Consider the following 16410-nt stretch of genomic DNA (forward strand, 5'->3'; position numbering starts at 1 on the left):
TGTCTTTGTTCTTATATGCTGTTTCCGGAGTGAGAAGGTCACGTGGAAGGACACCTGAGACTCGGTGTCTCTTGATCACCTGACTTATTAAAAGAAAAAAGATGATTTGGAGCAATTAAATAAATTGCAATTGGAATGGCGGAGTCCGTCACTAACAATGGCAACTACTGCATTGGGAGGTAATTATACATTTAATGGCTAAAGAATGCAGAGCTTAAATAATATCAAAAAAATATGTTTGATTTCATAAAAAAGTATTATAACTTTAATGTCAATGCTCAGTAGCATTATTAGAGGTAATAAATGCTGTTTTATCTTTTCAAAATGTTGTACGGTGTTAATGATTGCTTATCAATTCCAGTATCACAATCAGATCTTTTTCTTCTGTAAGAGTAGTAAGACCACAGTACAGAAATACTCTGTTACAAGTAAAAGTCCTGCATTCAACCAAAATATACTCCGTATCAGAAATGAATGTTACTTTAATACTGCAGCTGGTAGACGTACTGCTGGCTGGTTTAATCTATAATAATACATCAAAATGTATTTTTTAATTATATTTTGTAACCAGTAACTTGGAGTAAAAGTATAAAGTAGCAAAAAATGGAGATTTTAAGTACCTTCACAGTAAAATTGTGAATGCACTTAGTCTCCAGCAGTGTCCCGCAGTACTGTGCTGCATGAGAGCCAGCGTATGAAACCACATCGTGACTTTCCCAGCCCTTTGACGACATTCCAGGTGTCAGATTTCGTCCATTGTCCCTCGTGCCCGGGACTCACCTGTGCCTTTTTGTCTGCCGTTTGCTGTCACGGACACAAAGGAAGGACAGGAGACGAACTGCAGCAGAAGTCCGATGTGATGAAAGAAGAAACGGTTAAAAAAAAAACAACTATAACTTATAAATGTGGAGAGTTTCAGGAAAGAAAAGGATCTTTAGTTGAGGTGCACAAAGCTTGGAGGGTGTTGATTTCAACTTATCAAAGCAGTTTTGGGTTACATACAATATGACACGCTCCAGTTTCATGAGAAAGACACTGAATCGCTGCCAGTTTCAGGGTCGCTGACCTATGACCTCTCTGCACAACAGGAGAATTTGTCCTAAAAGGGAAAAAGATCACAACAAAGATGAAATCAACCTTCTGACTAAATAAACACCTCCTGTGAAAAAAGAAATCTCTTAGAGGACGGCCTCCTGTATGGATTAGTCTATAACTTTAAAGCAGCGATTGAAATACATAGTGAAGCCCTGGTTTCTATGTGTGTGTGTGTGTGTGTGTGTGTGTGTGTGTGTGTGTGTGTGTGTTGTTGACATTCATACAGAGACAAGCTGCTGCCTGTCGGCCTCTGAGCTGCAGGGAAAAACACTCGCAGGCGACGCCAAACACTGACGAATACGAACACACACAAGTTCCAGCACAAACACATATTCAAACGTCACCTTTTACTCCCATTTCACACACACACACACACACACACAGGTTCAATCCAGTGGTGTACATGGAGTACATTTACTCAAGTTACTGTACTTATAATTTTCTACTCCACTTCATTTATCTGACAGTAATTACTTTTCAGATCAAGGTTATATCCAATAATCTTAAAGTATTCATTGTTGGGGAATAACTACGCGACAGTATATAAACTAGCTAAAATAACATTGAGCTACAACATGAACATTAACTTTGCAATGAATTTGCAGTTTGTTCAGGTAGAAACAAGCACAGACGAAGGTTAAAGTGCAGTTTTGAAGTTCTCAAACACCTTTTTAAACTGGAGTTCCTTGCTTCCCTTTCATCCGGCTCCTCCTGGGTACGTACGCTCTGCTGCTGCTGGATGCTGAGCAGCTTCAGTGTAGCTGCGTCCCTTCAGGCCTCCTCAGCAGCTGCTGCTCAGAGATACAGTGTGCTTATTCATGTGTGTGCATACATGTAATAACTGCATTATTAATCACATAATTACATCATAACATATAGTCATCCTTTCTCATCTGGGTTTGTTTTGACAATCTTTGGCTTATACATGTGCCCACACACACCCACACACACACACACACACACAGGATGTGTGTGTGGGTGTGTGTGGGTGTGTGTGGGTGTGTGTGTGTGTGTGTGTGGGTGTGTATGGGTGTGTGTGTGTGCGTGTGTGTGTGTGTGTGTGTGTGTGTGTGTGTGTGTGTGTGCGTGTGTGTGTGTGTGTGTGTGTGGGTGTGTGTGTGTCTCTCTGAACATTTATGGGAATTTCCAAAACGTGTTGCACCAGGCAGAATGTTTTCTCTATGAGGTCTTCCATCGTTTGTCTTTTACCCTCTGAGCATCTCAAAGAACATTTCAACATCTCTCTGTCTCTCTCTCTGTCTCTGTCTCTGTCTCTGTGTCTGTCTTTGTCTCCGTCTGTCTCTCTCTCTGTCTCTCTCTCTGTCTCTGTCTGTCTCTCTCTCTGTCTCTCTCTCTGTCTGTCTCTCTCTCTGTCTCTCTCTCTGTCTCTGTCTGTCTCTCTCTCTGCCTCTCTCTCTGCCTCTGTCTCTGTCTCTGTCTGTCTCTCTCTCTGTCTCTGTCTGTCTCTCTCTGTCTCTCTCTCTGTCTCTGCTCTGTCTCTGACCTCGGTGTCATCGACGTCATCTGAAAGTACCCAGCATGCATCAGTTTGACTGTTTCCTTCTGATGGTTTGCACCCGGACAAATGTCTTCTTTCTTCCTGCTACTCTGATTTGCATGTGAAAAGAGGAAGTAAAAGGAAATAGGTGTTAGTGGAAATCCAGGTAAATGTAATTTGCTGTTCTCTTTTGACCACGTTTCTCTAAAAAGGAAACTCTGAAGTCAACACATGATAACTGTTGTTATCGCACATCATGTGTTTCTGATATGCGTCCAAATTTGCATCTGCTTGTTCGCTCCACTGAGTGACATTAAAAGCCACGTCTGATGTTTCTATTATTAACTTTTCCTCATCCATGGAGGTGAAAGAGCCTCTTTAAACCGCCATATAATGCAGAGATCATTTAGCACCAGTTGATACACTGAATACATTCAAAACTACCATATTTAAAACTATACACATCTGTTTCACATCACAGGCTCATTAAACAAATATTTGAGTTTTTTTTAAATATCACTTGAATTCAGGGTGACGTTATTTTCCTCAGTTATCAGATTTTGTCTTCACATTTTGAAATTGACTGAGATAACCTGCATGTAATTTACTTTGTCTTTTTAAACCTGAAGAAGAAATCATGTTCATGACGTTTTTAGTACTTAGTTTGATGTAATCGGTTTTAAAAGTGTCTCTCCACGACTGTGGAATGAGACCCCTTTACAAAACACATCACGCAGACACGGAGGAAGTTGGGGGTCTTAAATCTGTCAACACCCTCACAAAGGTCAGAGGTCAGGTGACGAGGGATTACAGGAAATGAGGTTGTGTGTGTGTAAGCTAAGACTTTGCAGGCTGATGGATAAGTGTGTGTATGTTTATATACATGACTTGATCGCTGCCCCGTAACATCAGCACTCATGCTGAAGCCCTTAGATCTCCATTCATCTTCATTTTCTGCTCTTTATACCTTCTCAACGTTTGTGTTTTGTTGACTTTGGCTTTACTTCCTGTTTGGGGCCCACTGACCTGATGTATGTTTGATAATGAGAAAAAAAAAAAAGGACCAATTGTTTTTTCTCTAAACATTATTAAGGATGGAGCTAGCGCCATATAATATAAAACCAAATATGTAGAAAAGCACACATTTGCACATTTCATGAAGGTGACAAAATACAGAAATGATCATAAAGCAAAGTTATTATTCCAAATAAGGACATTTTTCATGTTTTATATGTCACATGAGCAAATATTCATTGTACATCAATGTACAGCTTATCCTACAGTGTGATGCTATTTATGACTGGGGTCAGTTAGACTTGAACTCCCTGTTAGACCTCTTACAAACAAACCGTAATAAAAGTCCAATAACAGAATTCAAAATGGACTTATTTGGAATTTGGGAGGGCTAAGTCTGCATGACAGAAATCATACGACAGGTTTCCATCCAAATGTGAACTGCTTCTCTCCATCCTCTACTGTTCTGTGAATATTAGAAGTTGGAGATAAACAGCGGGTGGAGCTTCAGTCAAAGCTCAAACGACGGAGAACCATGTGGTTTAAAGTCATGAAGTATGACAAAACTTTTAATGTGTCCAGTTCCCATCAGCTTTGTGTTTAGCGCTAATTAGCAAATGTTAGCATGCAAACACATAAACTACGATGGTGAACATGGTAAACATTATACCTGGTTACAGCAACATGCTGGCATTGTCACTGCATATTAGCATACTGACATTAGCATTTAGCCTCACAGGCCTGCTAGCATGGCTGCAGCCTCTTAGTCTTGTTTTTTCTTACTGAATACAGCTGCTTGCTGTTGGACATGAGGTTGATGAGAGTATTGAGACGGAACCACTCAGTAAATAAAGTGCTTGTAAAACCAAAATAAAGAGCTAAAAGAGGCTAACAAGCTTTGTAGTGCTGCAGATTCAATGGCTCCTTTCACATTACTTTACTCTATTAGTGAGTTTTAAAGACCTTACTTTACCAAAGCTAACGCAATGTATGCTAAAGTGTTAGCATGACAGAAACAGCTTCTGTCTCTTTCCTGCTTTCTTTCTCTGTTTCCCTCTCTGTGCCTCATCCTCGCTGCCTCTCTTTCCCTCGTCTCTTCCCGTCATAGGCCACCTTTTGTCTCCATGCAAAAACTCAAATTCCTCCCGGCCTCTGCCCACAGTCACACACACACACACACACACACACACACACACACACACACACAGGCATTCCTTTGCCCGGCAACAATGAGGTCTTTGTGTTGCACACCACCCATGTTTTCATTTCATTTTTTATTGCTTTTGAACTCCTCGCATGGAGAATTTAATCATCTCTCCGCTGGTTCCTGAGGTTGGTTTTGAAAAGGATTTTTTTTGTTTGATGGCTGGTAGTCAGGGAGGCCGGCAGCTGCGGTGTGTGTTCCCATAATGCACACACACACACACACACCCCCACATGATCCAAGGACAAAAGAAATACATGTTTTCAAAGGTACCTGACTTTACTTTTGTTTTTGTTTCCACTTCTCATCAACCATCAACAAAGAAATGAGGCTCTGTCGAGGAAACGAATGTGAAAGTAAAATAACTGCAGATGCATGAATCAAAGGAACAGTTCCAACATATCTGTTTTCCTGCTGAGAGTTAGATGAGAAGATTGATACCACTCTCATGTATGTATGCTAAATATGATGCTAGAGCCAGGAGGTGATTAGCCTAGCTTAGCATAAATACTGTTAGCAGGGGGAAACAGCTAGCTTGGCTCACTGCAGTGCTGCATGATACACTTACAAACACCTCTAAAGTTCAATAATCAACAAGTTGTATCTCATTTGTTTCATCCGTATATAAACAGATGTGTATAAATGAGTTATGTAGTGTAAACAGTACTGTATATGATTTTATATGCATGTTTTTCTGTTTCTTTTTGTCTTTTGTAAAGCACAACGTAAGCTCCAGTTTTGATATATGCTATGTAAATAGTTCATTATGATTATTATGATTAAGATTATAGACAGACTGGCCCAACTTTTTGACATTCATTGTTCCTAGATTGTTCCATCATCTGGTCAAGTTTTAATATATCCAGTACTTTGGTTTATCACCAAAAACCTGCAAAACTAATGACATTCCCATCAGCCTCAGCTGCACTTTGTGTTTAGTGCTAATTAGCAAATGTTAGCATGCTAACACACTTATCAGCCTCACAGAGTTTTTCTCTGGTGTACAAATGAAATGAACCAGAAGGTGCTGGTCAGTATTTCAGATCTTTGAACAAACTCATGGCCTCCTGGTGCTAGCGCCATACTTAATACACACACATGAGAGTGGTAACAATCTTCTGAACCAACTTTTGGCAAGTGTCAAACTATTCCTTTAAAGGGATATATATTTTCTTCTCGGAAGGTAAAAATCTGCAGAGATTGGATTGTTATTGGTTTCAAAGTCGTTTTATTTTCAGCTTTGGAGGAGACATCAGCCAGGAAGCCTCAGTCGAGACACTACACATAGTGTAGTCTTCACCAATGAGAGCAAAATGATAAATGACAAACCTCTCAAATGAATTCAGATTCAGCTGTCCAGCAACACCTGTCTCTGTAAGGATATATCCTGATAGCTTTGTTAAAATCCTTCATTGACAGGATGAAGACAAAGCCTGCTGCTATCAGTGACACGTTTCTCTTCTTTTACAGCAGCAGAGAACAGACTCAGGTATTTTAATTACAGGACACCTGCAAAACGTTTGAAATTTTAGCATCTACTCAAACAAAAAGCTCCTTTAGAGAGAAGCGCTCGGGCCAGTCAACCCAGTTTCTGAGGAGCTGCATACCAGTGTTACTGGGAGCCTCTGGCTGCATCCGTCTCAATGACAGACCTTTACGGTCCGGAGCCTTTGAACTTTTCTGCTGAAGAACTCAAAAATATGAATCCAGTAACTTTCTCTGAGGCCATTTCTCAGTGGTGGAAAGTAACAAAGTACATTTACTCAAGTCCTGTCCTTTGAGGTACTTTTACTTTTCTTTAGTATTTCAATTGTATGCTACTTTGATAGATTAAACTACCCAACAATATATAAAGTAAGTAGTTAAATAAAATGTGCTCCACCAGCTTTAACATTAAAACAAAGCATCTGTAGTATATATACTGTATATAATAATAGAAGTAGATTTAGATGTAGTCGCAGTGGGAGAGGGAGTATTTGTAGTTTTTATAGTAGTTGTACTAGCTGTAGTATGTTGTGTTGAATGGTTAAAACAGAGTGTTGTAGAGTCAAACAGTGTGTGTCCGATGACAATGACTCACTTCACCAAAACTGTTGTTTTATGTATTTCACAAGAAGTTACATCATGTTTTCGTTTCTCATTCATTATAAAACAATGATTTACATCTGTGCTCCAGGGTCCTGTAGATGTTTTTGGGAACAATGAGGACGTGTTAATGTGTCATCTTTGGAACAAGAAGAAGAAGAAGAAAAACTATAAAAGCCACAGTGTTTGTCTCTTCTCCATGTTCAGTCATCAGCTTTCCTGCTTCAATTGTACCTTCAGCAATAATGTACAATACAGTTTGTGTGCGATGGCTTGTATATGTGTGTGTCTCCTCATTCAAACAAAAACACTGGGTTGAGTCACAGTGGAGTCCCACACTGACCCGACCTGTAGACGAGACTCCAACCAGCCAACACAGAGTCTCCGAGAGAGACACCTTGACCGCCTCCCCAACTTTGTAAAGCTGCTTAGCTGGATTAAAGGACACAGTAACGACCGGGACGCCTCTCAACGCAGCGTGTGTGTGTGTGTGTGTGTGTGTGTGTGTGTGTGTGAGAGAGAGAAAGCATAAGACAGTGAAAGTGTACATGTAAGTACTGTGTGTGTGTGTGTGTGTGTGTGTGTGTGTGTGTGTGTGTGAGAGAGAGAAAGCATAAGACAGTGAAAGTGTACATGTAAGTACTGTGTGTGTGTGTGTGTGTGTGAGAGAGAGAGAGAAAGCATAAGACAGTGAAAGTGTACATGTAAGTACTGTGTGTGTGTGTGTGTGTGTGTGTGTGTGTGTGTGTGTGTGTGTGTGTGAGAGAGAGACTCAGCATGTGATTATAGGTTTATGGGTCTATATGTCAATCTGTGTTTCTGTGTGTGTGTAGGTGGTGGAACGTATCTACATTCATTTACACAGCTATGAGGTACTTGTACTTTACTTGAGTATTTCCAATTTATGCTACTGTATACTTCTACTTTACTACATTTATTTGACAACGCTAGTTATCAGGTACTTTGCAGATTCAGATTATTAAATCCAAATATAATCAATGAATGATGATGTATTATTGTAGATTAAACCGCCCTGCAGTACATAAAGTACTCCATCTTTACCATTTGCAACATTAACACTAATGCATCAATAATTATAACACAGTAATATAATATATAATATTCTGAAAAGAGCTGAGTACTTTTACTTTTGGTACTCTGGTACTTTAAGTATACTTTGTTGCTAATACTTAAGATTTTGAATGCAGGACTTATTTCCACACTGTGGTATTATTATTTTTACTCAAGTAAAAGATCTGAGTACTTCTTCCACCACTGGTGTGTGTGTGTGTGTGTGTGTGTGTGTGTGAATGAAAGTGAGGCGTTGCCGCGGTAACACAGCGGCCTCTTCAGCAGTTTCACTTCATAATAGTGGGAAGTTTGACGAAGCGTCTGCAGTAACACGATCATACAGTCTTCAATAACAGTGAAAGCACTGTTAGCCCTCTGTTAGCCTTCTGTTAGCCCTCTGTTAGCCTTCTATTAGCCTTCTGTTAGCCTTCTGTTAGCCCTCTGTTAGCCCTCTGTTAGCCTTCTGTTAGCCTTCTGTTAGCCCTCTGTTATCCCTCTGTTACACCTGAGTGACCCCCCACCTGCTCGCCTCCTTTTACTCTCACACTCAGATGAAAGGTGAGTTTTCCATGTCATCATACAAACCTATCAACACGTTTTTAATAAGCGAGCAAAAGAATGAATCCATTTCATGAAGCTCTTCTCCTTCTAACGGACACTGTCAGCCATGTTGGAATGACCCCTCCCCCACGTTATGTATTTTATAGATATTGTTATCTTACGGTTCCTCTGCCTCTCCATCTGTTTATCAGACGTTTACAGTAGAGATGAACGTAGATGTGTTTCCATGAGGAGGGTCGAAGTTTAGAAGAATGAATTTGGTTCATTGAGTAGTTTTTTAACCGGTGGCTCTTGTTTAACTTTGAGTAACTTCTGATTAACTGTTTGTCAGCTATTTATTTTGGTTTATTTATTCACAAACTAACGTGGATGTATTTCAAGAATGACAATTGCCAAAAACGTCTCAAGTTTCTGGGTTTGCTCAGTAGTGTCTCTCTCCCGATTGGGTGATTGAGTGATAGAAACCATCCAAAACAGGTAAAAACTGACTGTGTTCTGCAGCACAGAGCTCAGTTTGGTTTCTCATATTTTTAATTTCTTTACATACAAACTCACTGACGTCTTAACATACAACGACTTGTTGCTTCGTAACACCTGATCCATGTTACTATGAAGGTGTATCTGGTGTTACTGGTTTTATTAACTTGTGACACTATCCAATATTCCAGTTACTTTATTAGCACAGATACAGAGGACAAGCACACTGGGATTCTTGCACAGTTCTCTCAATAAACATTTGATGGACTCAGATGCTTTTAATTTAGCTAATATAACAGCCTAGAAATCTATACATACTTGCCGCTTCTTTTATTTATGAATGTGAGTTTTAATTTGTCGCTATAGAAACTCAGCTGTTCTGTGAAATCTGTTCAGCAGCCTGAATGTTTCCCGTGACGGTGCCTCTTCTTCCACTGCTCGTTCTTTTCTTTAAAGTGAGTCACTGACTGACTTTAAGGTGGGGGGGGGGGGCTTACTCACAAGTACGAATACACGCTCTACAGATGCATATGATGAAAACAGGTTGTTGCTTCTTGGTGGGAAAATTCTCAGTCTCCACGTCTATTTGTTTGATTTTAAGATGGAAGAGAAAGCACAAAAAATGAACCATTGTTGGCGTGAATGCAAAGTTGTGTTTGTTTAGATGCTTTAGTTTTTCCAACAGCTGAAAAAATGAAAAAATGACTTAAAGGATTAATCACTTCGTCTCTACTTGAATCTACCTGTGACTTGTATTTCGGTTGTTCTGGACGTCTATCTGCTCTTTAGTGTGACATCAGTTAGACGTTGCCAGGGACGACGCTGTCCTCGCCTGGTTTTTCTTCCCACCGCAGCAGGGAGTCGATCACTTCCTGTTATTAAGTCAGACTGAGGGTCAGAGGTTAAGGGTGAGAGGTGGAAGACAGACGCAGTGTTGACAAGGAGGAGGGGACGAGAAGAGGGACAGAGGGAGGCTGTATTTAGAGAGAGAAAGACGAGCAACGAGAGGAGGAATTACTGAGGAATGATGGGAATTTCCTGAATGGCAATGATGGAGGCTCGCTCTCTGTCTCTCTCTCAGTCTCTAAAAACTATAAATCAGCCGTCACTCTGACGTGGATGTAATCTTTGTTCCCTCCTGTGTCTGTTACATCAGCAGACCTCATCTGAACGCATCATCATCGTCATCAGCCTTTGATCAGTGAGTGATAACAGGCAAATGTATGCAAACCCACAGCCGACATCCACTCTGCAGCGCCTCCATGTGAACCACACACCTGTGCTGATTTCACCACCCGGCTGTTCTTTTGCGTGAACATTAGTTTGATGTGAATCTCCTCGTGGCCTCCCTCCCTGAGCTGGTTATTTCCTCTCAAGGTCAACATGTTAATGTGTCCAATAGTTTAGTTTATGACCTAAAACCAGCAGAACTAATGACATTCATCAGCCTCAGCTGGACTTTGCTAATTAGCACATGTTAGCATGCTAATGTGGCACAGAGGATATTAATATGTAATTGCCCACTTATTTAAATGTGTTATTTTATATCTATGCATTTATCTTGCATTTTTATCAGACACCCCCCATTTAATTTGAAGCATTTCTGTTTTGAGTGTAAAAGGCACGAGATCAGCTGCGGATATGTAAGCTGTGGGCTGGGCTGCGATCTTCAGCTGTCAGTTAACGCTGGTATGAGTGAAGCCACTGAAGATCATTTTTATTTATTCTTTCAGGTGGGAAAATGTCACATAAGCATTCGTACAGTTTGTCAGTAATGTCGGCTTTCTATTTAAATGTATTTTAAGCATTTTGACTCCAACGGTTTTGCTTTGCGTTATAGAAAGATTCCTCTGTGTGAGTTTCACAGCGTATTATAGTTGACGGAGGCGCTCGAGCCGCCTGCTCAGTTAAAAAACTGTGTGGACGTGTTACACCTCCTGCATTGTTCTCCAAATCAGCCTGAGCTCCGGGAGGATCCTGTTACACGATGGTGTGACCTGCCATGTACAATGAAAGACTGTCAAACACACACATACAGTACGCAGAGTACACACAGTACACACAGTACACACACACACACCATTAAACACAACTCTACCTCATGTTCATCAAAACAACAACTCACATAAAAACACATTTCTCCTGTTGTGAGCAGGTAAACAACATTACATTACTGCACACAGCTGATTACAGCAGTGCAAAGTAAGTACATTTACTCAAGTAATGTACTTTAAGTACAATTTTGAGGTACTTGTACTTTATGTGAGTATTTTGATGTTAATACTTTTGTACTTTTACAAGTGTTACAAGTGTCTGCAGTACATTTTGACTCCACCAGCTCAAACTCACACATTCAACCTCTGGTCTCGATTATAAAAACGTTGTGTGATGATTTCAGTCGCTGACAAACCAGCGTGTTGATCTCTATAAATAAATCTGACTCGGGTTTTGTGTGCAGGTCAAGCTAAATCAGCACCATGTGTGTTTGAGGGTACAGTAAATCCAGCACCCTGCCCCCCGGGTTCATTTTAGGGAGGGTGGGACGACCACCTTCAGGGGACACATCAAGAGGTAAAGCCAGCATACTTCATGTATGGAGTCGAAGTAATATGATGCCCTTTCTTTCACTCCCTCCTCTCGTGTGATAATATAACTGCCTGACTCTCTGTGTGCTTTACATATGTCTTTTTTCTGCAAGTGTATGTGTGACGGTGTGTTGCTAAGACGTGAATGTATGTTTGTGTTAAAGTTTTATCAGTTTAACTTGTGTGAATATGCCAGCATGTGTTTCTGTGGTGATGATGAGGAGCGGAGGACGTTACAACAGCTCGGCCCAGTTCAGCAGCAACTCTTCACTGCCTTCATGGGCTTAACCAGCTGGTTGGTCCGCCATCCCATTAACCAGCTGGATGGTTTCTGTCTCTGTTGGTGTGTGTGTGTGTGTGTGTGTGTGTGTGTGTCCTGACCTGATCTGTAAAGCGCTTTGGGAACCGTTAAGGTTGAAAAGCGATAGTCCGTTTATCATTTACTTTCCATTCTCACGCAGATAATTGTCCAACAAATAAGATGAATACAACTTTATTACATCATTACAAACCATCATTTAACAAAAGCACATTCTTCAAACTCTTCAAACTTGGACCAGGAAAAAGGTAAGTGGACCTTGAGTTAATGTTTTTAGGGTCCAGAAAAAACATCAGATATGTACAGTACAGTATTTAATTGGAGCTATTGGTGAGATCATAGAAAATGGCACCTTGGATTCATATGATTTCACTGAATCACTGTAAAAAGCACGTTGGGGCTGCAATTATAATTATTTTCTTTATTTATTCACCTTCATTGTTTGTCTATAAAATGTGAGGAAACAGTGACAGACGTCCATCACAGCTTCCCAGAGTCCGAGGCCACGACTTCTAACGTCTTGTTTTGTCCCACCAGCAGCCCAAAACACAAAGATATCCAGATTACTGAGACATAAAACAGAGACACTGAGAAGCTGACACCAGAGGTTGGTTGGAATAAATCATTAATGAATTATTGCTGATTTATTTTCTGTCGATTGACTAATCCATTAATCGACAGGTATAGATTATACATGTGACACTGCTGTACAGTGTGGAGGCGGAGTTAAGATGTATATTTTAAGGTGAAAGAGATTAAATAGCTCTTATTAAATAAAACCTTTCTTCCCTCAGATAAGCAACAGACACTTACAGTAAGTCCACACAGCATCTCTTCACAGCACAGCTCTCTGTCTAATTCCATCGTCATCGTCATGATATTTACTATGAGGAAGGATTTTACAACTATGAAAAGTTACCACAGCTGCGATCATTTTATCCTCCGACCTGTGGATCTGAACAGAATTACGCTGCACAGGAATCTGCACGTCTCTACTACAACTGTTAGATGCAAAACTCATGACATTCCCATCAGCCTCGGCTGTGTTTCCTGCTAATTAGCAGACGTTAGCATGCTAACACACGAAACTAAAATGGTGACCATGTTAAACATTATACCTGCTAAACATCAACATGTTAGCATTGTCATTGTGAGGAAGTTAGCATGCTGATGTTAGCATTTAGCTGTGCCCAATACAGCCTCACAGAGCCAGTTAGCCTTTTAGCTCAGGCTAAAAGGCTAAACAAACCAAACATGAACATCAGAAACTAAGTGAAATGATTTCACATATGAAAAGGTCGAAAAGAACAACTAAATAACAACAAAGAGAAAATAAAAACAACAAATGAAAGAAAAATAAAGAAATCTCTGGACTGATGAGTCAGCAGGAGGACAGGTGCAGCTGATCAGGTTAAATTCAGAGACTTTTCTCTTTAAGAAATAAACAACATCCTGAATATCATCATCCTCTTCATCTCTAACTGCTCTGTTCCACTGTCACACAGACCTTCACTGGTGAGATCTTCATCCTCACTTTATCCTCAGTGTTAATGTATGGAAACATCCTCTCAGTGAAAGTGTGTGTGAAGGTGTGTATGTGTGTGTTAGTATCAGGATCAGAGAACGACAGCTTTCGTCCATTCCTGTCCAGATTCACTCTGATCCTCTGGACCTTCTTCTGCACTTGGAGACCAGTGGGTGAACCTGATGGTGACCAAGCTGAGTATTTACCTCCAAAGAACTGTATTCCCCAGAATCCAGACCACATGAGTCCCTTCCTCTGGACAGACTCTGCTAACACACCCAGTTCCCAGCCTGTACTGTCTCCAACCTCGACGTCCCAGCTGTGAGTCCCTGAGTTAAAGCCCTCAGAGCCCAGGACAGACCAGTATCCATAAATCCTCTCTGGATTGTCAGGAAGCTGCTGTCTCTCTCCTGCTCTCACACTGATCAGGTCTTCAGACAGGCTGAGGCCTGAACCAGCAGTGTTTGGGTCCAGAATCACAGGAGTGTAGGAGACCATCTCCTTCATCTTGTTCCAGATGTTGAAGGTCAGGTTGCCCAGGTGTTTGGCCTGGTCTATCAGAGCTCCTGAGGGCAGCTGTGGATCATCCAGCAGGGGGCGCTGCTGGACTCTTTCCACTGCAGCCTTGTAGTTGAGCAGGAAGGAGCCGTCTTCAGCTCTCAGCTCCTCCTCTGTGGCTCTGACTGTGTCTGAAAGAGCTGCTATCTCTCTGCTCAGAGCCTCCATCTTCTCCTTCATCATCTGGCTCTTCTGCTCCTCTTCCTCCCTCAGTGCAGCCATCCTGGCCTCCTCTTCCTCTCGTAGAAACTGGTGAAGCTTCTTAAACTGCTCCTTAATCTGCGTCTCTGTGTGTCGGGCCTGGACCTTCATGTGTTCTGCTGTTTGATCAAACTTCACTCTAACTTCTTTAAAAACCTTTAACTTCTCCTTTAAGGGCTCCAGAGTTTCCTGAAGTTCCTTCTTGTGTTGTCGTGCAGCTTCATCGATGGGTCTGAATCTGTGGTTGGTGTGTTTTTCTGAATCTCTGCAGACGAGACACACTGGCTGCTGATGGTCCAGACAGAAGAGTCTGAGTTTCTCAGAGTGCAGACTGCAGAGAGCCTCTGAAGCTCTCTGACCTCTCTCCTGTAAGAAGGCCTCACACAGCGTCTTTAACACCAGGTTACAAGGTGGTTCAGTCCTTGAAGATCTTCTCTTACAAACTGGACACTCGTGTGTTGGTTTCTCTGTCCACCAGCTCTTCAGACAGTCTTTACAGAAGCTGTGGCTACATGACAGAAGAACAGGGTCTCTAAAGACCTCATGACAGACCGCACAGCAGAGATCCTCCTCTAACCTGGAAGCCATTTTGTCTCTACTAACTTCACTGAAGTTTACTTTCACTTTGAGTCCTGTTTTTAGTCAAACTCACATTCAGTGTGTGGAGTGTCAGCAGGTGTTGTAGTTTCCCACTTCTCTCTCCTGGAGCTGAACTCACTCAGAGGAAGTTGTTAGTTTGGTCTGAAGGTGAATCTGATCGTCTGTTCTTCGGTCTGTGTGTCTCTCTTTAGTGACGAAGAATAACAGACTGTTTCCTGGTTTGTCTCAGGTGAGTCAGGTGAGGGGCGGAGCTCTGTCAGACCTCCTCTGCTGAATGCTGCTGCTTCACATGTAACACAGCGGTGTGTTTCAGTCCAAAGAACTGATTCATAGCTGGATATGTAGACTGATGGTGTGCAGCAGGCTGCTGATACTGTGTTTATGTTCAAAAGTACTTTGAATGTAGTTTGAACGTAATGGAGGAGTTTAAATATAGTAATATAGTGAAATCCTGGGGATATTGTGGGAATGGGGTAGTATGTACCATAAGGGGTGCCATGGAATGGGTCGCATGGAATAATGTAAGAGGTACCAGGAATACTGCAGCTAAGGTGAATGGTACCATGGAATGTCCTGGATGATACTGTGAGACAGTGTAGGTCAGTGGTTCCCAGACTTTCTCTTAAGGGACGTCTATTTTACCATCGTATACACGCTCACACCCACATACAATTACAAGAAAGGGGAAAAAGTAGCCTTCTGCTTTTGAAATATCTTTATGTACATTTCATTATATTCATTGCATAAAAAACAATAACAGCACAGAAAAATTGACTGTGCAACACATGCGGGACGTTTGTGTAAAACTAACTGAAATGCATCAGACGATTTTTCCTTTTATCTTTAGAAACACAACTCTATGTCTGCGTTATGACTTTCTTTTAATTTCACCATCATACATATATTTTAATAGTCCAAGCGGCCCGGCTTTATAATAAATAGAGAGAGATAAAAACTTCTAAAATAACCCTTAAATTTAGTTGTCTTCTTCTCAGAAATGAATTAAATACATGTATATTATATTTTATATATCTAAAAATACACCCTTAAAATCAAAAGAGCTTCACGACCCCTCATGGAGCTATGGCAGCCCATGATGGGGGTCAGGACCCCCAGGTTGGGAACCACTGATGTAGGTGACAACAGAACATTACATGGAATAAAGTAGAAAAGTTTTATCATGTTTCCATTCCATATTTCCATATTACCATGTAATATTGTGCACCATGTACTCATGTAGGGAGGGGGTACCAGGGAACATTCTTGTTCTCGATCAATGTAATTTTAAATTGTTTGTTTGTTTTCATTGTTGTTGTTTTTGTGTGGAGCCCCAAAGACTAGCGACCACTTTGCGGCAGCTAATGAGGATCCAAATGAAGAATAAAGAATAAAGCCTCAGCTGTAAGTAAAAGTACAATATTTCCCTCTGAGATGTGGTAAAGTAAAGTACAAGTACCTCAAATGTGTACATAAGTACAGTACTTGAGTAAATGTAGTTAGTTACATTCCACCACTGGCAGTAATATTAAAACAAGCTCACTTCAGTTAATATTGGCTCTTTTGACAGCAGCCATGTTGGAAATCGGACTGACACTAATAAAGTGAATCTTGAATCTT

The 16410-nt window shown here is 41.0% G+C and overlaps 1 protein-coding gene across 1 annotated transcript; it reads right to left on the minus strand.

The window, feature by feature from the left end:
* Nucleotides 1–12098: 12098 nt before the first annotated feature.
* Nucleotides 12099–15001, minus strand: LOC139282338 (nuclear factor 7, brain-like). Its single transcript, XM_070901984.1, has one exon. It carries the CDS (start codon nt 14779–14781, stop codon nt 13387–13389), a length of 1395 nt encoding a protein of 464 aa, XP_070758085.1. The 5' UTR covers nt 14782–15001; the 3' UTR covers nt 12099–13386.
* Nucleotides 15002–16410: the final 1409 nt, after the last annotated feature.

The sequence above is a fragment of the Enoplosus armatus genome, chromosome 3 (assembly GCF_043641665.1).
Source record: "Enoplosus armatus isolate fEnoArm2 chromosome 3, fEnoArm2.hap1, whole genome shotgun sequence".
Classification (NCBI taxonomy): Eukaryota; Metazoa; Chordata; class Actinopteri; order Centrarchiformes; family Enoplosidae; genus Enoplosus; species Enoplosus armatus.

Coding starts and splice junctions, on each gene's coding strand:
- LOC139282338 (XM_070901984.1), bottom strand. CDS start 14,781: ATGGCTTCCAGGTTAGAGGAGGATCTCTGCTGTGCGGTCTGTCATGAG.